The 22,096-nt window shown below is 30.6% G+C and overlaps 4 protein-coding genes across 13 annotated transcripts in view; 1 reads left to right on the forward strand and 3 right to left on the reverse strand.

Moving 5' to 3' along the window:
- Positions 1–1,419: 1,419 nt before the first annotated feature.
- LOC118443526 (uncharacterized) lies at positions 1,420–6,831 on the reverse strand. Of its 3 annotated transcripts, none has more exons than XM_035870660.2 (5): positions 6,452–6,831; positions 4,793–5,145; positions 4,581–4,599; positions 3,945–4,049; positions 1,420–1,778 (listed from the first exon to the last, which is right to left on the reverse strand). In XM_035870660.2, exons 2-5 carry the CDS (start codon positions 4,991–4,993, stop codon positions 1,732–1,734), a joined length of 372 nt encoding a protein of 123 aa, XP_035726553.1. In that variant the 5' UTR covers positions 4,994–5,145; positions 6,452–6,831; the 3' UTR covers positions 1,420–1,731. The 3 variants fall into 3 exon arrangements, with proteins under 3 accessions (XP_035726553.1, XP_085521127.1, XP_085521128.1); XM_085665001.1 differs by lacking the exon at positions 6,452–6,831 and adding an exon at positions 5,994–6,146; XM_085665002.1 differs by lacking the exon at positions 6,452–6,831 and adding an exon at positions 5,896–6,051.
- A 107-nt stretch (positions 6,832–6,938) lies between these two features.
- LOC146873238 (uncharacterized) lies at positions 6,939–8,915 on the reverse strand. Its single transcript, XM_085664999.1, has 6 exons — positions 8,902–8,915; positions 8,379–8,606; positions 8,134–8,290; positions 7,765–7,900; positions 7,383–7,532; positions 6,939–7,047 (listed from the first exon to the last, which is right to left on the reverse strand). The coding sequence occupies exons 2-6, from the start codon at positions 8,487–8,489 to the stop codon at positions 7,038–7,040; spliced, it is 564 nt and encodes a 187-aa protein (XP_085521125.1). The 5' UTR covers positions 8,490–8,606; positions 8,902–8,915; the 3' UTR covers positions 6,939–7,037.
- A 205-nt stretch (positions 8,916–9,120) lies between these two features.
- LOC118443451 (uncharacterized) lies at positions 9,121–14,400 on the forward strand. Of its 3 annotated transcripts, none has more exons than XM_035870479.2 (9): positions 9,123–9,392; positions 9,942–11,179; positions 11,430–11,520; positions 12,645–12,823; positions 12,932–13,263; positions 13,360–13,684; positions 13,765–13,849; positions 13,924–14,053; positions 14,161–14,397. In XM_035870479.2, the coding sequence occupies exons 1-9, from the start codon at positions 9,172–9,174 to the stop codon at positions 14,185–14,187; spliced, it is 2,628 nt and encodes an 875-aa protein (XP_035726372.1). In that variant the 5' UTR covers positions 9,123–9,171; the 3' UTR covers positions 14,188–14,397. The 3 variants fall into 3 exon arrangements, with proteins under 3 accessions (XP_085521070.1, XP_035726372.1, XP_035726362.1); XM_035870469.2 differs by having other exon boundaries at positions 11,418–11,520; positions 14,161–14,396; XM_085664944.1 differs by having other exon boundaries at positions 9,121–9,392; positions 11,418–11,520; positions 12,645–13,263; positions 14,161–14,400.
- A 361-nt stretch (positions 14,401–14,761) lies between these two features.
- The window catches only part of LOC118443476 (uncharacterized), a 55,716-nt gene continuing 48,381 nt past the window's right edge, over positions 14,762–22,096 (reverse strand). The window contains exons 2-7 of one of the 6 annotated variants that reach the window (XM_035870542.2): positions 18,768–19,022; positions 18,360–18,588; positions 16,664–17,084; positions 15,743–16,000; positions 15,477–15,638; positions 14,762–15,358 (exon numbers count right to left, since the gene is read on the reverse strand). In XM_035870542.2, coding sequence (XP_035726435.1) covers positions 14,933–15,358; positions 15,477–15,638; positions 15,743–16,000; positions 16,664–17,065 — 1,248 coding nt within the window. In that variant the 5' untranslated portion in view covers positions 17,066–17,084; positions 18,360–18,588; positions 18,768–19,022 and the 3' untranslated portion in view covers positions 14,762–14,932. Of the gene's footprint in view, positions 15,359–15,476; positions 15,639–15,742; positions 16,001–16,663; positions 17,085–17,233; positions 17,512–17,564; positions 17,587–18,359; positions 18,589–18,767; positions 19,023–22,096 lie in introns of those variants that run through there. The other 5 variants (XM_085664835.1, XM_085664839.1, XM_035870561.2 and 2 more) reach the window with 5 other exon arrangements.

The following is a 22,096-nucleotide window of genomic DNA, read 5'->3' on the forward strand; positions in this document are numbered from 1 at the left end:
CCATTTGGACCTCGTTATAAGGGATTAATTAGCCTCGTTAATGAACTTTTCGCTTTTGTTGCTCGAAATGATGACTCATCCATTTTAAAATTATTTTAATGCGAATTAAATAATCGCATTTGTTAATTTTCTTAAGTATCATTTCTTCGTACAACAAACAATATCCGTATATATTATGTTACATTTTGTTTCTTTATTTTTCTTTCCTTTTCTTTTTTTTTTCTAATTTTCTTTTTTGCTGACGCTAAAGGAAAAGTACATTCACGAGTAGGCACACTTCACAAAATACTTTCTCTCCTTCTCATTCAAGGACAAATATATATATATATATATATATATATATATATATATATATATAATATACGTATACTATATATTTTCTATTCTATCTATTTTGTACATTTAAACGACTTCTTCTTTTCTTTCATTTTTTTTTCATGTCGTATGAGAAAGAGGGAGAGAAAGAGAGAGAAAGAGAGAGAGAGAAAGAGAGAGAGAGAGAGAGAGAGAGAGAAAAAGAGAGAGATTTATTTTTAACTTATTTAACTTTTTGTTTTATAACTATTGAAGTTAACGAATACAATCACGATGTTTTATAATTTTAATGGAACGCTCATTCTTCCGGGTCGCTTCATCGCGACATTATAATCTTCTACGAGTCATAAAATAGAATAGTTAAGAAAAGAAAGAGCCTGTATATATATATATATTAACACCACACTGACATTGATGAACTTTCATTTTTTTCTCTTTCTCTCTCTCTCTCTCTCTCTCTTCTCTATTTTACGTGCCATAGAACGTTATGCGAACACTTAAGCGGCATTAAATGTTCTCATAGAGTAAAGTTATATAGATACGTCTATTAGGTGGACGTCATTTGCTGAATCCTTAAAAGAACTCGCTCTTTTACTATAAACTAAACATGAGCATTATACACACAGCAGTCGGTCTTATTGGAACATTAACAATTACGCCGTTGAAAATTACTTTAAAAGATTGATCTCGTTTCAGACAGGTATTTAGTTTGGATAAGCGTATACGTTTATTTATTAACACGATAGCTAAGAAGCTAAGAGATAGGACAAAGAAAAAAAGAAAAAAAAAAAAAAAAAAAAAAGAAAAAAAAGAACAAAAAATGAAGGAAAAAAAAGAATAATAATAAATAAAATATTAAAAAGGGAAGAAAAGAAGAAAGAAGGAAGAAAAGAAGCACAGTAACGATAAGAAAAGAAAAAGCGTTAGAGAGCCTTGGTTAGAAAGTAATTTTATAAATTTTTTTATTGACAGAATTCAAAAAATAAATCAAAAGGATATATGATTATTACGAGTAAGATCGATAGGCGACGAAAACGTAAGATATTATTTAATTGCATCCCCTTTTTCTTTTCCTTTTCTTTTCTTCCCCACCCCAGGGCCCCCGCCCCTCCCTCCCCCCTTTCTCCTTATCGAATATTCCCTAATCATCGTAAAGCGATTGGAAAGATTTTCAAACGTAGAGGAACATCGATATCCGTAATAATATCTATTCTCGTTTGAAGGAGTTCCACATAAGACGTGTTTATTCGCAATCAGAGTGTCTCCGACTATCACGTCAAAAATTGACATTACGTTATTTATTTTGTCATCGAATGATTTAAATAGGCTCGTCATCTCGGTGTCGATTTCTCGTAACAATTCTCGGGACCTCGTTCATTCAACGAAGAAACGGAAGTTCGTGCCGTCGGTGAACGGTTAGGGTCTCGTGAAGCGATATCGGTATGGTGTCCAGTTGAATAGTTCTATAGGAAATAAATATGATAAGTATAAAAAGAGAGATATCACATTAAACGAAATGTACTCTTGTCACGAAAGAAAGCCATGCAAGATTGTTTCGTATTTTCTTTTTTTCTTCTTTTCTTTTTTCTTTTTTTTCTTTTCTTTTCTTTTTTTTTTTTTTCTTTTTTTTTCTTTTTACAAGGAACTCTAAAAACTACTTATGCCCAGATTGGATTTTTTATAAACGAGGTGTTTCGATAACGATAACGTGCAATCTGATAACGTATTACTGGACATACATGGGAGTTTTAATTCTTTGAAAGATTCGTACGATGCGTTGCATACAAATTTTCCGTGGTCTTTCTATTATTTATCTATTTTAATTGTACATTCATGGTCCCTGATTATAATGGATTATAATATTACGTATCTGCTAAGAATATTTCTCATTATTATTCAAAATAAAATATTTCATCGTTATCGAATAAAGTCATTCGTTCATATTTTCTTACAGGTTTCTCATATATAACGATCAAAAGTCGTGACTTTTTATTTCGATATATTAATCGAATTAAAAATTACTCGATTAATATAATTAACATTGATCGAATTTTATTAACTAATTTCTCTTCCTCTTTCTCTTTCTATCTCTCTCTCTCTCTCTCTCTCTCTCTCTCTCTCTCTTTCTCTTTCTCTTTCTCATACACACACACATATATATATATCTACACATATTCTCTCTTTAAATAACCGTTCGATATTTCGTATACTCGCCTGTTTCCACTTCATTCTACCTCGGTACATCGTATTAACGATACGGTTATCGTTATCGTTACAATGCGAGGACACGTGTATATATATATATATATATATATATATATATATATATATACATTGTTCCATTATCAACGCCATAAATCAACACCGAACGAATTAGCTTCCTCCTTATGGCATTAATTGAGGAAAGAAGAAAAAAGAAAAAAAAAAAAAGAGAAAAAAGAAAAACCGCCATAAAGTGCCACTTTATTGTACATACAACGCATCGGCCACGATAATAAGAGAGAAGACACCAAAGGAAAAAAATAAAAATTGACATCTTGTTCAAGGTACGATAATGATGATTGTAATAGGTCAATAAGGATAAAAGAAACCCATTCATACGGTCACGATATGATATTACGTACGAATGCATATGATCTTGCATTTAATCAATTGAATCTACTAGACTAGCATAGAAGGTGCATTTAATGTTACTTGACAATTTCTATGACCGTGTTGTTATCTCGATTTATGGACGATTATTACCTTATACATACTTGCAACTGAGGGGGAACGATGATAAAGATGCTACGTGAATGAGGGAACAAAAAAGGAGTCTTCTGTCTTTGACGTAGTTATGAAACATGTACATGTATTTTCGATCTTCAGCCGATGTCCCTGACGCGATACGTTTATGATCACTCTTCTGAATAAACTTTCTCTCTTCACATCCTCTTTTCATCGAAAATTATCTTCCAGAATATCGATTCCATTATTCTTGATGATAAAAAAAAAAGAAAAAAAAGAAAAAAAACTGCGCTAACGTATGTCACCCTATTAACGTATGTCACATATAAGATACAAAAGATAATAATATAAAGTAAAGTAAATGTAAATAATAAAATGGTTCGTAGGATCAAAGTAATTGTACGTTAAAAGGAAAAAAAAAAGAAAAAAAAAAGAAAAAGAAAAAAGAAACATAGAAAAAAGATGAGATTAATCTGCAAGAGAAAAAATATAAAAACAAAACAAGAAATAAAAAAAGGAAGAGAGAAAGAAAAAACAAAGAAACAAGAAAAATGTAAAAAGAAAAGAAAAGAAAAAAAAAAAGAAAAATACTAAATATTTTTGAATTTCGTATTTCATTAACACTCGATTTTCTCGGTCATGGCCATCGACTAAAAATCGAACAAGTTCTCGATATAATAATGATCGATCGATGTAGAAACGAAGGTGTCCGCTGTTATTGAAAGGGAGCAGGAGATATAAAGAATCCGTGCTGATCTCCGATGAGGTATCTCGCCGACGTTTATTTGATGATATGACGTGGTAAATGATGATGCGAGCACGATGCAAGAAGGACAACGGGCTCCAAATTGGCAGTTTAGAATAGCGCTTACTATAAACGCTAATTTCACTCTACGATTTACCATTGTTGCTGAAGCACGGGCAAAGTGCGTTCAAAATTCGATTGCAGAAGCCACGGGCTCGGTTGTTCCAGCCGGCGATGGTATTGCCTCCTTTCAAACTACTGCCTGCACACATGCATTTACTCTTCTTTAATGCGAATCAATGTTTAAAGGGGGGAAAAAAAGGAGAACTACTGGCGATAGGGGTTGCGTTACAAAGTAAGGAGAGATACTAGCTAGCATATTTCTTTCACTCACTCTCTCTCTCTCTCTCTCTCTCTCTCTTTTTCTATCTATATCTCTTTTTCTACCAACGAACTACGTCGATAAATTCAGAAATTAATGATAAATTTAGCTTGACTATCATCTTATATATGCTTCGTTATACGTTTGTATACCTATGTATGTAGCATATAAATACATATGCATATACTTTAATGTGTTATCCATATGTATTTATGTACATATGTCTTTCTTTTTCTTTCTATCATTCGCACGTGCATTCTCTCTCTCTTTCTCTCTTTCTCTCTCTCTCTCACTCTCTCACTCTTTCTCTCTCTCTTTCTCTTTCTCTCTCTCTCTTTCACTTTGCAACTACGAAGCTACATAGATCTAATACGATAACTCGACTGTCAATTGAAGTAGCTTAATACTCACCTTCACCAAAGTCACCTCCCTGAAACATTTTATTGATTATTCGAGTGAATTCTTCTAATTAAGAAGATATTAAAAAGTCAATAGCTGTGGAAAGATTAGAAAAGTGGGCTATAGCGAGGAAGTCCCTTTGAAGATTTTTCAAGAGACTCCGGGAAAAAAATAATGTTCGCACGATGAAAGCAAAGCAATTCTCAAATGAATGTTTTCATTACCTCCTCTTGTTCCTTCCTTTTGGAAGCTTCTATGGCCGCTGTTTCGATAACCTCCGTCACAAATTTCGTCGTTTCTCTCATGAGTTCTTCGTCCTCCTTGAATGCTTCTTTTCTTTGCTCCAACGTTCCTGTCATCAGATTTCTTTCGTGCTCCTCCATCGTAGGCGATTGAAACGATAAGCTCGTTTTCTCGGTCATCATAATAATTGAAATAATTTTCTCTTTTGTTCTCAAAATCAATGTAATCTTCAGAAATCTTTTATTACATTTATCTTTGAAAACGACAAATACTTCTTATATTCCCCATCATTTAAATCCTTATTCCTCTTCCTTTAAAGATAAAATACTCGTAACTGGAAATAATGAAAAATAAAGATGAAATATGTTCGATTAAATGAAATCATTGAATATTTATATAATCTTTTACGTTCGACCGACATTCAAAAGCTTTACGTTGTATCACATTATGCATTAAAATTGCGTAGACGTATCTGCATGTGTTACTAACAAGTATCACATTACTTCAGCGTTATTAAAAGTCTTTTAACAGTGTGTGCAAGATCGTTATTTACACAAAAGGCTATTTACACGCGTACGTTTACATTTATTAACAAGTCGTATACTCTCGGGCAAGCTGCCAACGTGAGAAGAATTTATTGTGAGAGAAGTCAAATAAAATACAGAAGAGAACAAAAAAGAGAAAAAAAGAATAAAAGAAAATAAAAGAGGATCACAAAAATAATTTCGACTTTTCCCTTTAATTCCTTAATAACTCGTCATTAAATAAATAAGTCCTAAAATTGGTGCATTCAAGAGAATCAAATTTCTATCGTATCGTGAAAGCTCGATTACTCGAATATTCCTTTCGCGAATGAAGCGTAAAATCTTTATCGTATTTCTTTTCTACGTGTTGATATGATAAAGAGTCTTTTTAGTCCGATTTCTCGGTCTAATTAATAGCAGTTTGACCGTAAATGTAATCAAGGACACGGCAATTGTTTATTCATATTCATGGAAAATTCTTTTTATATTCATTAAAAAATTCTATTTTCTTTCAATCATTGAAATCGATATTTGATACGAACAAAAAAATCACTAATCACCGGCACATCTCGCGTTCTCACGAATAAATCCTTTAACGCACAAGTTAACAAGAGCCTGTCACTGTCGTTCATTCCGATAGAATGAAAATTCACAATACCCATAACTAATTTCTGGTCACGCGACGTAAATGTGCCACAGGTGGCATGCGGTTTCTTCCTCGAGAAGCATGTAACCGCGTGCGAAGTATGTCTGATCGTGACTGCCTTTGTACTGATTGTATCTAATAACAAAAGCGTACTCTAAAGATCAACTTTTTACTACCTTGAACGATATGCTTATGAAAGCATAGAATCACGAACATCTAGCACCAACAACGAGTACACTTGCCACTACCACTCTCACAAAAGCCAGTCAAGGAACCCTCATCCCCCTTAGTTTGCCTTGTCAAACCCTCCTACAACTAATATGTCATTGGCGTAACGTAAAAGAGTTTTTAGATCTAACGACTTCCATTAAATCAGCTTTTATTAGATTTGTACTTGTACTTTTTCTTTTAATATTTATTCTCTTTAATAACACTAATTACGATTAATTATTTCTATTTAAAAGTCCTACCGAAATTCAAAGGACGTTACAGTCCCCGGGCTATGGTATACCTCTCGGTAACGATCGACCACCTGCGGCCTCTCTTCCACGCTAGGCAAGCCTACTCGAGCGAATATTAACCCCAAGCCCCGAACCTTGTTGTGTCGATTTCGGAGCATGCGCTTCGACGACGCGCCGGCGCATGTTATCCTTCTCCCACGCTGCACATATGTATGCGTTAGTATATATATATCTCTTTTTATATATCTTCTCTTCGTATAAAAAAAATGGCATATAAGGAAAAACGATTTCAAAACGATTACATATCCACACGCACACGCACACGCACACGCATATGCACACCCACACATACGCACATACACTTCCTAGTATATAGAGAAAGATAGAGGAGTGATTGTGAACGAACAAAAAATCTATTTCCTCTTTGTCTTCTTCTTTCTCTTTAATAGTTGACGTTCGCGATACGATCTCCACATTTTTTGAATGATTTTAGCCGCATGATTTTGTTTTAAATTTTTCACTCTTTCCAAAAATATTATCATTATTTCTCTCTCTTGTTCCTCCTTCAAACGAACATATAATTCGTTTTGATCTATCAAACGTGCCTATAAAGAAATAAAGATGTTTAACGATTTTAAAAAAATAATTAACAATATTATGAATATAAAATAATAATAATAATGTATGTGTGTGTATAGGTGTGTATATATGTGTGTATTTACGAACACGAAGTTCTTCTTGTTCTTCTTTAAGTGCCTTATTTTTGATTGTCAACTTTTCTAATAATTTATGTTTACTACCGATCACACGATCGTACTTTACTAGTACTTCAATAGATTTGTTTTGCATCTGTAGACTATGTAATAACAATATTAAATATATTATTAATAAAATGATTAAATAAATATATACGTGGAAATATATATGTATGTTTATGTACCGTATGGTTCGTAAATCTTTCTCTCGTGTAACATTTTCAGCATTTATTAATTTTATTTTTTCACCGAAAGAATCTATTTCTGTTCGTAATAATTCCATTTTATTTTCATGCTCTTTGCAAATGTTCATTAATTCATGTTCAAATTTTTCCCTGAAAAATAATTTCAAACGTGTTTGTTAATTAATACGTATTAAAATAAACAATACGTAATACAATAAAGTGTATCTGTTAAAAAAATATATATATATTTATAATATAAAAAAATTATATATATATATAAATAATATAATAAAGCGCAGTATATAATACAAGTGAAATAAAAAAAATTTGAAAAGAAGAATTAATTAATTATAAAAATTAAATGAAAGGTATAAATCATTACGTTTGTTCGGCCATTTTGTTTTTCGCCATTTCTTTAATAGATCGACTTATCGATTCTTCTTTTGCTATATCGATAATCGTTTCCTCTTTAAACTCGTTGAATTTTGATATTTCCTCTTTCAACGAACAGCGTAAGGCTACAAAGTATAAAAAAAAGAGATGATATTACTCTAAAATGACGTAAGCACAGAGATAATCTGTAATTATCGTTTCTTAAAAGATAATTTGTAATTACGTTAAATTATTTTATTATCGATTCTATATCTTCTTTTATGGAAAAAGAAAAAATCTTTGGATGAACAATAATTATATGCACTGTATAAATATGAATGTAATTTTTATTTTTTTTTATTTTTTTTTTATTTTTTACCTTCAACATCCTTCACCGCCATCTTCAGATTTTTTTGACATGTTTGTATTTTTATTTCATACGTCTTTCGTATCATAGGTGTCGTACGCATTTCTTTTTCGATTAAATCCTTGAATGTATTTAAATCGTCAATTAATTTTTCCAATGTTAAACACTTCTGTTAAAAAAATAAAACAACACAGAATATAATGTTTATGTATAAAATGAATATCGCGTATATTTTATAATATAAAGAAAATTATTACCATTGCCTTTATTTTCTTCATAAATTCTACAAATAAATTAACCATTCTTTGTATCGCTATTTCGTATTGCATATATAAATCCATATCTACAGTGTTAATATACGTACACATAAAAATGATGTGTACGTGTGTTTGTGTGTATGATACCGTTCCACAAATTGATAACAATAAGTTGCCTATCAACTCAATACGAATACAAACTCACGTTACTGCCTACGCTATTGATAACTAAAGAAATAAAAAAGCAATGTATGAGACTTATTTACGTTTCTATGGTATCTATTCTCCATTGGCAACGTGAATCTGATCTTTCATAAAAAAATATTGAATAGATAACGGACTTGTTTCATTGTCAATGAAATTTATTATCTTTTCTATTTAAATTAATTTTATCATTTTCATATTTCATTTGCGATCAGTAACGTTTATAAATAATTCATTTTATTGAAAATAATTGTAATAATGTGAAATAATTTTTGAAAAGGGATATAACGATTTTTTTTTTTGTCGTTAGGTTACTTACCGTTTGAATTCGATTCTTCTTTTGTAATGAAGTACAGCGCTATCTATATGATGTTAGGAAAAACATCTTATATTTCTTGTATTTCGATGAAAGCATATGATTGGTCAAGTACTGGGCGGTAAACCAATCCGCATACTTCAAATCAGATGCGTCTCTACGAAGATGCGTAAAAGAATGCATACATGCGTCATATTCTATGTATGTATTATATAAAGTTACAATATTCATCTATGAACGGACACATATAGAAAGATTCGGTAGACGACAAAGATGGCGTATCGCGGTGTGAAAGGTTCTGACCCGTTCGTTTCAAAAACTTCACGAAATGAACGTTTCGCACAAATGTCGAAACAAGAACAAATTATTCAACAAAAGAAGTTAGAAATCCAAGCGAAATTGCAAGAACAAAAAGCTAAGGAAGCTGTCGAAAGTGTTAAGAAATCTAATTCACTTGGCCTACCTACGACAACCAACAAAGCTACTACATCCAAGTGAGTACTCGACAATGTTTTCTTTGATATATCTAACAAAGTACACTTCTTTGTTTGTCAAATTAATGTTTATTATATATGAATTATTTTTCTTTTATTTATATTCCTCATTTTTTTTTTCTTTTATGCTTTATTTTTCTATATAAATGTTATACAGTGAATGAGATAAATCAAGGTTCACATTATGAACTAAACTCTGTTATACTATGCATTGGAGTTTTAAATCTTATCTTCTTATTATTCCTTTTATTTTACAATCGTTATTACAAATTTTACATTTCAATATATATATATATTTGATTTCATTCAAGATAACTACTAAGTATTCTTATGTTAAATAATTATATACTCGTTTTAACACAAAAGAATAACTTGGATATCTTTTTAATCTCCTTATCATTTGTGATACCATGTATATTTATTTTTTTTTCTTTTCTTTTTTTTTTTAACACAAAGTTAATTTAATTTCTACAAAGCCAAAAAGAAGTTCATTCGATACTGCCATTGCATTATAAATAGATGTTAAGCATTGCATATGTTTATTTATAGGAAGGAGGACGAGAAGTCGTCTACATCTGTGACAGTTAATTTGTTTGCCAATGATGGTAGCTTCCTTGATCAGTTCAAAAAAATTGCAAATAATAAAGGAACGGGAAAACAAGCAGAGTCTAACCAATCAAAAACTGAAGATAAAAGGGAAGAAAAGGTAGAAGAAAGAAGTCATGATAATAGAGAGAAAGAACGTGATAGAAAGTGGAACAATGAAAAAAACAGAGATTGGGAAAACAAAAGGGATAGAAGAAGAAATGACTCAAGATGGGGAAGAAGTTCTGACAGAAGACACAGTTCGTCGTCTAGTCCATCCCCTACCAGGCATAGGTCTTCTTTGAGTCCCGATCCACGTTCAATGTACAACCAACCTCCTCCAAATGGACCACGACCACATTTTAATCAACAACAATATCCTCCCCAAAGTAACAATCAAACATCATCTATACCTCCTCTTATGTCTCAGCCAGTGATGCAAATGACAAACATTCCTCCACCTAATATGAGGGGTATGACAACAAATATTCCACCACCAAACATGCCTAGAATGCCACCACCAAAAAATGTCAACAATAATTATTCCAATGTGGATAACCATTCTAATAATCCTAGAATGCAAATTCCTCCACCACATATTATAAGGCCTCCACCACCACCAATACAAAATATTCCACCTAACACTAATGTACCACCACCAAATATGCAAGTTCCACAAAATATGCCAATGACCAACATACAAAACTTACCACCGTCGTCTACTTCGCAACAACATATTATTCCTCCTCCACAGCAATGCAATATACCACCACCTACTAATTTGCAACCTCCAAATATTCCACCACCTAACATCCCACCACCAAACATGTTGCCGCCAATGTCTCAGATGCCTCCAAATATGATGCCAATTACTGCATCTCAAACAATTGTAGTAACAGTACCTAATGTACCAAATGTACCTCCTCCCAATGTGATATCATCAATGATAATGTCTGCACCTCCTCCGGTTCATACTGTTCCATCTACTATAAATTCTGTACCGCCTCCAAACTTGAATATTCCACCTCCAAATGTCCCACCACCTACAATAATACAGAATGCACCACCACCGCCACCGCCACACTTGATTCCAACCTCCTATCCAATACCTAATCAAGTACCGATCACAGTGGGACCACCTAACGTTCAAATTCCACCACCTGTAAGGCCACCAGCTAATCTACAAGGCAATGAACAACTAGGTATGATGTGTTAATAACATTTTTTTTATCTACGTCACCAATTACAAGCATCATAGCAATAAATGTAAATAATGTGTTACAAAGCACTAAGATCATAAAATATTATCGGTGAAAATATTCTTTTTACTTGTCACAAATCTAGTTTATCATAAAGGAAATCTTCATCATCATATATAGTAAGAAATATGCATGAAGAGTGTTAGAATATTATAATACATATCTGACAAGAGTTTCTAAGTTTGTCCCATAGAGGCTGAACAACTGGCACGCATAGTCGCTGATTGTGGAGATGAAATAGAGCAAGAAGTACGAGAGAAGAATGCCCAAGACCCTAAATTATGGTAACTACTGTCCTTACTGACCTTTATTTTTTTACATCCTTTTTCCCACTCCTTCTGTGTATATGCAACGCGTATAAAAATTGTTTAAAAGTTTTAAAAATATTAGTAGTTGATTATATTTATTGTCTATTTTTTTTTTCTTTTTTCTTTCTTTTTTCTTTCTTCTTTTTTTTTCTTTTTTTTTCTTTTTTTTCTATTTTTTTTTTTTAGCTTGACATATTGTATTAATCTTTTGATAAAAATCGGATACAACCTGCAGTTCCTTTGCAATGTGTGTTGTTGCAAGCAAATAGTAATTTTTTAAATGTGCCCTATAAGGAACAATATTGCAAACAAAACAGAGTCACAGTCTTGCATTAGTCTAGCATGTTTTATAGAGAGCATTTTCTAAGCAATACTTTTTTTTATATTTTTATTACATCAATGTTTAAAGATTATTAAAAGTTTGAAATTTATTTCTTAACAATAGTGTTAAAGGATTCAAAAATACTAAACTTCTTGGTCTTTATTAATAAAATACCATTTCCTTTTAGATAACTTTCCAATATTGTTTACATTAAGACAATTTAGCCATTATATTGATTCGCAGAAATTTTATGAAATGCATCCACCAATTTCCTGTGTGAAATCCATTTATGTTGTTATATAGATTATTAATTTCGTAGTGCTCAAAATCTAATATCTTTATAACTTACAGCATATTTATTTGATAGCAGATTTATAATATCATTTATATTGTTTATACCGACATTGATTCAATAAGTATGCTAACAGTGCTTTAGATTCAATTTTTTTAAAATATCATTAAATATAATATTCTCTTTGTAAGCATTTTCATGCTGTTAGTACCAATAGTATAATGCATATAAACTGTCTCTAACCGTATAGTGTAAATAATGCAACAAACACATTCTTTTTTTATGCTAATCTGACTTCCATACTTATAGCACCTTTTATATAAATGCAACAGGTATAGATAAAAATCGTTTTTACATAGTCGATTAGCAGTTTATCCACTCCTTTTGAGAGTTGCTTAGAATTTCATAAAAATATTTTCACTCTGGAAGCACTTTGTCTAGGAATATATCTTACTTGGCAGCGTTTTAAGTATTGTTTTAATCAAGGTTTCTGCATCAAAAGCAAAGTGCAGCGTATCTGCAGTACAGGGGATTGGTGGCAAAGTTTCGTGCTGGAAAAACAGATAAAGACACTAAGAGTAGTGGTGCGGAGCCTTATTGTCCAGAAGAAGCTCTTAGTGACAATGATGAAACAGATAAGAATCAAAAACATAGTTCTCAAAATGGTAGGTTACTATCTCTTGGTAACACCTCATTTTTTTTTTTTTTCTTTGTTTTTTCTTTTTTACCTTATAAGTATCAATATACTGATAATAATATATTTCATTTAATAGAACGTCCAAAAGAGGAAAATAGAGAGGAACGTAAAAGGAAAAGGAGAAGTCGTTGGAGCGAGCCAGATAACAAGGTTCCTATTGCAGATATAAATGCAATTACCACTCAAAGAACTCGCCCGGGTCTTGCACAACCTGGAGTAGCCATACCAGGTCAAATTGGCCAACCAGCTGTTATTATACCGCCAAAAATACAGCACAATAAACCAAAGAATCCAATGCTAACCAAGATATCTAGAAATGATCCAGCGTTAATACAATATGCGAGACAAACTTTTGGTACATTGGATCTTAGTGAAGAACAATGGAAAAAAGCTGAGGACCATTATAAGGTCGTTATAAAGAAAAAATTTATTTGTGTGTGTGTGTATATATGTGTTTATTTTAATGATAAAAGATTTATTTCATATAATTAATCTATCTTACAGATAAATCTTTTATACCAAAATCTATTAAGAAAGAGAGAAGAAGTAAAACGATTAGAGGCTCAGGGTAAACATAAATATGAGTATGATAGCGACGAAGAAACCGAAGGTGGTACTTGGGAACATAAATTAAGATCTGCCGAAATGGAAGCTACACAAATGTGGGCGGAAGAATTAACGGCACAAGCTGAAGGTAAACACCATATCGGTGACTTTTTGCCTCCGGACGAATTGAAAAAATTTATGGAACAATACAATGCCGTTAAGCAAGGAAAAGAGCCAGATCTTAGTGATTACAAGGAATACAAACTGAAGGAAGATAATATTGGTATGGTCTTTTTCTTTTTCTTTTTTTTTTTTTATCGTATTTTTCAAATTATAAATTATTATGAACAATGATATTTGTAGGTTTTCAAATGCTTCAAAAGCTTGGCTGGAGCGAAGGTCAAGGTTTAGGTAGTGAAGGCAGTGGTCGAATCGAACCTGTTAATAAGTATGTTTCTTATATTATATGAATTATCTATATATATTATTATATAATAATATATAATATTTCATATAATTTAGGGCTACTAATAGGCTCGATAGTGCTGGCTTAGGATCCGAAAGACCAGATGGTGTTTCGAGAGACGACGATGAATTTGATGCATATAGAAAAAGAATGATGCTTGCATATAGATTTAGGCCTAATCCATTAGTAAGTATGATATTAATGATATTGATATTGTCGAAATACTAATATATTAAACATTTTTTTCTTTCTTTTCTTTTCTTTTTTTCTCTCTCTCTCTTTTCTTTTTTTAGAACAATCCTAGAAGACCTTACTACTAAATAATCGAATGGACTGTATTTCTATAAAATCCTCAGACGACAAATGTCTTTTCTAATTTAATATAGAACAAATGATTGTTATTTTGTATATCTAAAATGACGTGAAAGTTAAAATATTAACGTACTGTCTTAAACAATGTTGTTAAATTCAAATAAGATATTGCGTCGTTAAATAAAAAAAAAAAGGAGCAATCGTTCATATCTCCATTAACATTAATCCTTGAATTCTTAGTCATTATTAATATACGTATTGTAAGATTACATTACTTAACAGTTATATATAGTATCTTATGTACGTTGAAATAGTATCTTTTTATTTTCCAGATGTAATAAAAAGAAAAAAAAAAGTATAGAGAAATACATACGCGATAAGTTTAATGAATAATCGAAAGTATATATATATATATATGAAATATATATATATATACTTATAAGAGAAAAACTTCGGTAATATTTCATTTTCAAATACTAGAAAAATTTATTACGTAATGAAAATTCAACGTGATAGTATTATATCTTTGGATCTTTATTAATTATAATTTATTTTGTATTATACAACGTCAATGTATTTCAGGGTCTCTATTTTAAAAAAAAAAAAATACTTTACAATTCATTGAGAAAATATTAAAATCTCATATATATATATATATATATATAATAAAAATCAATATAATTATTACATGTCTAAGAAAAATAAAAATATCGATTTCTTTATCAACGTCCATTGTACGAGCATAAAATAATTCTATATAATATTCCTATCTATGAACTCTTTAAATGTATTTGTCAACGTGTTCCTATAAAAATTATTCTTTTTCAATTTTTTATAATAGACATTAACGTCGACACTCGTAGTAATATTCTCATCTTGATCCGTGAAAAGATGTAAAACGTGTATGGCCATTACAGCGGCAAATTTGCCAAAACGTTCGATATGTTCCAATAATATTTCATAAGGAAATAATTCTCTAGGATTACAATCTAAGCTTTCAAGACATTTAGAAAAGGAATCGTAATAATTTCGAAGTAGTTCGTCGTAATTTTCGTTTCTAATCTCGTATAGGGTGGAACAAAATAACGTATAGCATATGTCTAAGACAGGCGATGCGTAACGACAGATTTGAAAGTCGAGGAAGCAAAGATCCTCCGGTTCGTAAGTTCTTTCGTTCTCCTGAAATAAACGTGGAAATAAATGATGAGTGAACGTCGAAAAAATAGATAAAGAAAAGATCTTAGATATCGTTCTAACGAATCCAATTGAATTTTACAATTTTAATATGACATCCCACCTTGTATTTAAACAAAAAATTATTTGTCCAAGCATCACCATGATTTACAACGGCATAAGGTTCAGCGTTAGATCCCTGAACTATTTCAATCATAATATTAAATATGTTTTTAGCAAATTCACGGAATTTTTCTTGATAACGTTTGTCTTCGTTTTCTAGAGACTGAAATTTAAAAAAGAAAAAAAAAAACGATGAACGCTTAATGTTTCTTTTCTCTCACTCTCTTTTTTTTTTTCTTTTATGAATCTTTGTTAATAAGCTTTTACCTTTTCAACAATATCGCACAATGCTTTCGTACGAGCATACATATCTTGATTGATAAATCTACTAGTTTCACGATAAAATAAGGGTTCATTTATCAACTTTAATATCTTGAAAGCTTCAGGATCCTTAACTCGAATCGCAAAGCTGTATGCGTGAAATTTTCCGAGAGAACGTAGAGCCAATCGAGCATGTGGATAATCAAGAAACTTTGTTTCCTTCATAATATAATTTTTTACTTTCAAGTCTTCTAATATTAATATCTGTAAATGCATAAAAAAAGAAACAAAAATCAATCAACAAAATTTGTAGATAATTAAATCTTATCTCTTTATGATTTATCATATATTATAAAAAAATTCGGCTTATTCTCTATCGATTCGATTCGATCGATTATAGATCATTTTCGAAACGATCTTTTAAATCTCGTTCGTGACCTTGAGAAAAAATGTCGGTTTCATTTATTGCCCGTCAGCACGTTTCTCTTATCCCAGATAGTTTTATTCATTGTTTAGTGAAACCCGTACGTAAGTATATAACTAAGGAAAGGTGGAACGGTGAAAGTAGCCGAAACGGAATAACGTCGACGAAAAAGTGTGATCATACTAATTATAGTTAGAGTCAGAAAGACATTTCTTTTAATCTTCGAACGAACGATCTTATCGTCTAAACACATGTACTATTCGACTGGTATCAGATAAAAAAAAAAAAAATAAGTAAATATATAAAAATAAAGGAAATAATTATTTACTTCGTGATTTTATGAGAGAACGCGAGACGTTTTTTATATTCTTTTATAGATTACCTCGAATTGTTTACGATTAATAAATTTTATATCGCGTTATACAACAAAAAAAAAAAAAAAAAGAAAGAATAGATCCTGTAAATGACAATAATTAAAAAATAAATCTTGTAAATAATCTCACCTCCTCTTTATCAGTGTCCGAGTATTTGTACATTAAAGGAATATTGTCAATGGACATATTGTAATTACGTAGAAAATTGTTGAAAATAGGCAAAATTTCCTTGTAAAAATAAATCTCCTGAAGGAATATTTTCCTAATTTTGATGAAATCCCTTCGCAAATCAATAGGAGCACATTTTACGATCAAATGGATACTCTCCATTTTTCTATTCTTTGCACCTTCTATTGTTACGCGATAAACATCGCTGACAAAATTATCACCAGAGTTAACTGCCCGAGTTACTTGATAACTTGGATCGTACAATGATTTATCTCTGGCAATAGCTCGGAGATATCTTCCGATACGTCTTTCTTCTAAAAATTCTTCTCTCTCTAGGACAACATGACTTTTGTTTTCTGACATCTTGTGAATTTGATGATATCTTTTATAAAAAGAGAGAAAAAAAAAAGAAAATAATAATAATAATAATAATAATAATAATAATAATAATAATAATAATAATAATAATAATAAAGATGATGATAAAAATAAAGATAAAAATAAAAACAAAAATAAAAATGAAAGAGGAACAGATCGAATTGGTCCAACGAAGTTAAAATATCTTCACGAAGAAATCACGAAGGTAATCGTCGTACGAGAGAAAGTTCGCTTGGCAGGATTTAATCTTCGATCTTACGAAGAGAAGGAGAAGGAAAAGTAGAAGGAGAGAGAGGAGAAGTAAAAGAAGAAGAAGAAGAAGAAGAAGAATAAGAAGGAAAAGAGGAAATCCTATCCCAGATGTATGACCAAGCGTAGAAACGAACAGTCTCTCTCGTAAGAGTTACAAACTGATACTGTCGACATCAGAATATGACGATGATCCTATCCTGAGTGACTTTATCTAAGGGGAAGTTTTATTTACTTTATCGCAACACAACTTCCAAAGAAACTGCTCTAAGGAATAGTTCTGAACAACTGTTTTATACAAATACCAATTATTTGCAGGATTTAATCAATACGGTATGTGTGTCGTTAGGATTTCATTGAAAGAAACGTAATTGATCAAAGGTGAAAACAATGACTAATCATTATTTCCATATTAAAATAAACATAAATGGTTATTTTTATCGTGAAGTAAAATTATGGTCTCTCTCTCTCTCTCTCTCTCTCTCTCTCTCTCTCTCTCTCTCTCTCTCTCTCTCTCTCTCTCTCTCTCCCTCTCTCTTATTCTTTCGTTATGGACGATAATTTTAAAATTTAAACGCAATAAAGTAAAAATAAATTCAACGTATGTACATATGCAGGAGTTTAACGTGTGTTCAAAAACTTATAAATCCAAGCACGTTCCAACGTTTTTTTAATTTTTCTTTTTCTTTCCTAATTGCTTGTTTAATCATCATTCCAATCCTAATTCGTAACATTCGTTAAACGTTATCAGAAATGGTTGTTGCACAAAGGAAATTTTTTTTTTTTTATTATTAGCTCCTCGGAGAATAATTCTCGATTTGTTTTAACAATGATAATATTAAGATAATTATGGCTCGATTCTAAAGATAAAGAATTTATCAAATTTTTTACGTATTTTATGACACCAAATAAATCCTAGTAAATTTTAAGCTAGTATAAGATATATGATAATATAAATATTGATTTATTTATCATCCTGCGCTTCGATCTTGCTTTTACAGAAGAGATAAGATCAGTTTGAAATGATCACCTTGACCGAGATATTGGCCGAGTTTGTACTCTCCTTCGTGGTTTGTGTTCGAGTTCTCGGCCTCGTCGAGATCGTGCTTCTTCTTTTTATTTTACTTTTTCTTCTTCTTCTTCTTCTTCTTGTTCTTCTTCTTCCTCACATTGCTTAGATCATTATAGTAAATACATACTTTCTTTGAGATAAACGAAATAAACTAGCGACTACGAGTATGCCAATCCAACTGTTACTTCTGTACAAAGAAAATATAATGAATACAAAATCGTAATATAATATAATTTTTCTTCCTTCTTTTTGTGATATTGTTTTTCTAATATACTAACAATTATATTGTTTAAATTAATCATTGTCAACTGTTACTTCAGTATAGGAAAAACAAAGGATCAATACAAAATCACAATATACACTTACTTTTTGTTCCTTCCTTGTGATATTTCCTTCTTTTTTCTTTTTTTTTTTTTTGTTCTTCTTCTTCTTCTTCTTCTCTATCTCTAATTCACCAATAATTTTATTACCCTTTAACGTTTGAGAATTTTTAATTATTCGTTATCGATGTGATTAAAATTTCATTTCTCTGTCGATTCGATATATAGATAATCGCATTCATTGTTCAGGAGAATCTAACAGTTCCACTATTGTTCCGTTTATTCCACGATTGTTCACGTACTGGATATAAATAGAGAAATAAGTCTTATAAAGAAAAACAGAACGATGTTGCCGTACAAGGTCATCGTGCGAAGTGCTTACGTGTAATTTGTGGCAATATAAATCTTACATATGTAGGTATGTATGTATGTATGTATGTATGTATGTATGTATGTATGTATATATGTATTTATCCGTTGAAAGTGAAAATCATAGGATAAATCAACCTTCGTATACGTTTGAAAAATTTTGTTTTATTTTTAATCGATAATATGTATTTAATATAGCATGATCATCGAAAGACGATCGTAGTAAATCACGTTTTATTAATCAAGTACGAAATAAAGTATTTCGACTTTTTATTCTAGTAACGTTTACACGTGGGGACTACGTTAATGTCTTTAAACCGGATTCATTTATTTCCCTTTCTCACTTCTTGTCCAACTTGATCTGGTTCATTCGAACACACCAGCCAAGGATCACAATGAACGGCCAGACCAAGGTAATCCTTCGATCCCGAGATCGACCTTGCCGACCAATCGAATCGATCATTTTTCTTAACTTGTTCCAAAATAAAAAAAAAAAAAAAAAAAAAGAAAAAGAAATAAAAATTAAAAAATTAAAAAAAGAAAGAAAAAGAGAAATAGAAATAATCGTTTTTATCGGAACATCGTACTTCAAATTTCCTTTATCTTTCACGAACAATGAAATATAAAATCTTTCTGAGAAATGAATATAAGTTAAAAAAAAAAGAATAGGCTTGAAATTTTCTTACAAAAATCAATTTTTCTTTGAACGAAGATATACGTGGATATAATAAAAATGTAATTAAAAAAAAAAAAAAGAAAAAAGAAGTTCCAACGAAGCTTCTCTTTTGGATTTTTAAAAATCTAAAAGAAAGAAGAAAAAAAAAAAGAAAAAAAGTAAAAAAAAAAATGAGAAAGAAGAAAAAAGCAAAAGAAAAACAAAGGAATCTTAAAATTTCTTAATAAAAAATGAATCCCAACTTAACTCAAATATATCTATTAATATTATAAAAATCTAATAGGTCACTACGAAGGTTAAGAACTAATCGTATACTACGAGATAAATAACTGGTTCCTTAAAGTAGGATACTCTCTCGATATATCTGTGTCTGTCCGTCTGTCTCTCTCTGTGTGTGTGTATTTATATATCCAATAAATTAACATTGAAATTATCGTTAGGAAGAACAGGTACTTCTCTCTCTCTCTTTCTCTCTTACTTTTCTTTTCCTTGTTCCATCGACGTTGAACTTTCTTAAAAAAAAAAAAAAAGTTAACGAACAATTTTCCTAATTACTAACTCTCGCTAATTACATCTTTGGAAATGTCAGTCATCACGTAGATTAGGTACATACATACATACACACACACACACACACACACACACACACACACACACACACACACACACACACATATATATATATATATATGTATGTATGTGATGTTCCACATATGGTTAGACTGTACAAGGCCGTAGTCCTCGTAGTCTCAATGGTTGGTTTGTGTCCTAAAGGAAATCATTAAAAGACTTATCCAATGCGTGCGATAACGATCACCATGATGGCTTTGTTTTCTCGTTTCGTTTGGACACTCTCTTCGAGGACATGACACTAAGTAAGCGAATCGAGAAAACAATATGGTATTACCTTTTTCTTTTACATAAATATGAACTTTTAAAGAAGAAAAGAAGAAAGATTATATAAATTTAATATATTCGTTTCATTCATAATCATTATATTATATTATAAAATTCTATTAGATGACATTAAACGCGTTGTTTAGATATTAGTGTTATCGTGAAATCATCGAATGGAAACGAATTTAAACTTTTACATGTTACGCACGATAAAGTGTATATACTCTTTATGTATGTATACACAACACACATACATATATACACAGACACATTGAGGTTGGAGTAAAACAAATTATTATTTTTTAATTACCGTGAACAAGCAAATTATAACAAGGATTACGTTTAATGAATTTTGATGAAATTTCCAAGCAAACGTACGTCCGAAAATTAAGAAATTATTTTCATCTATCTATTGAAACGAAACATCTCTTTTTTACTTGTTTTATTTTTAAGAATGATACATGAATAAAGATGTTGAGATATTGAAACATTAAATATCTATTTCGCAAAGGATTCTTTTAATGATACGATTGGAATTTATTGAAATGAATTTTACGATCTATAATAATGCAATTTTCGCGTGAGTTTGAGTGAAAGGAAAAAAAAAAAAAAAAAAAGAAAAAAATTCACAAAAGTTGAACAATTAATGTACAAAATGAAATAATTATAGAGCCATCGAATCATTTTTTTACGAACGTTAATTTAAATCATCGAAAATATAGAAATTTTTTGAACTGTATGAGTTGTCTGAACTGTTAGAAAACATTTCAACACCTAAGAGATATCGAATGTGGTTTCAACACGATGGATATCCGGTTTATAATGTATCAATACGTAATGCGTGTATGTGTGTACGTCTAATATATTAGTATATACTAGTATATGCGAGTTTGTATTCCATATACTATTTTTTTCTTTTTTTTTTTTTTTTCTTTTTCTTTTCTTTTCTTTGCACTTATTTTGCACACCATTTATAAAAACAGTTTCGTGATTCAGGTTCAATCTCTAACTAGATGTATCAAATTAAAGGAAACACCAGTGGTATATCTTTGATGGGCGGGCAAAAGATTAGATATATGTACTTAGTCAAGTTTTGTTCGAAACAGGATAATTATACTAATAGATTCTACAATATTGTCCTTTGCTTATAATTATAATAATAGATGATACAATCTCATTTCTTTCACGCTCTTTAGTCTAAAAGTTTAATAATTAATATGAAACAATGAACATTTTGATCGAAATAACGTGAATCATTATTTTCGAAAAAAGAAAAAAAAAAAGGGGAAAAAAGAAAAAAAAAAAAGAAAAAAAAGATAAAAGGAAAAAAGAAAAAGAAAATGAATGTTTCTAAATTGGAATATGCGATGTATGTTTTACAAATCCATTGGTATTAAATATATGTGCATACATATTTTATCAACTTTTCACCT

Source organism: Vespa mandarinia, chromosome 2 (genome assembly GCF_050613455.1).
Source record: "Vespa mandarinia isolate Hongniang chromosome 2, ASM5061345v1, whole genome shotgun sequence".
NCBI lineage: Eukaryota > Metazoa > Arthropoda > Insecta > Hymenoptera > Vespidae > Vespa > Vespa mandarinia.

What these genes read in the sequence shown, in the direction of transcription:
- LOC118443451 (XM_085664944.1), top strand. Translation starts at nt 9,172, where the DNA reads ATGGCGTATCGCGGTGTGAAAGGTTCTGACCCGTTCGTTTCAAAAACT. An exon ending in AACAAAGCTACTACATCCAA is followed by an intron (nt 9,393 to 9,941) that starts GTGAGTACTCGA and finishes GTTTATTTATAG; the next exon opens with GAAGGAGGACGAGAAGTCGT. An exon ending in ACAAGGCAATGAACAACTAG is followed by an intron (nt 11,180 to 11,417) that starts GTATGATGTGTT and finishes AGAGTTTCTAAG; the next exon opens with TTTGTCCCATAGAGGCTGAA.
- LOC146873238 (XM_085664999.1), bottom strand. Translation starts at nt 8,489, where the DNA reads ATGTGTACGTATATTAACACTGTAGATATGGATTTATATATGCAATAC. An exon ending in TGAAGAAAATAAAGGCAATG is followed by an intron (nt 8,291 to 8,378) that starts GTAATAATTTTC and finishes TTTTTTTAACAG; the next exon opens with AAGTGTTTAACATTGGAAAA. An exon ending in GGCGGTGAAGGATGTTGAAG is followed by an intron (nt 7,901 to 8,133) that starts GTAAAAAATAAA and finishes TATACTTTGTAG; the next exon opens with CCTTACGCTGTTCGTTGAAA.
- LOC118443526 (XM_035870660.2), bottom strand. Translation starts at nt 4,993, where the DNA reads ATGATGACCGAGAAAACGAGCTTATCGTTTCAATCGCCTACGATGGAG. An exon ending in CCCGTGCTTCAGCAACAATG is followed by an intron (nt 1,779 to 3,944) that starts GTAAATCGTAGA and finishes TATTTCCTATAG; the next exon opens with AACTATTCAACTGGACACCA.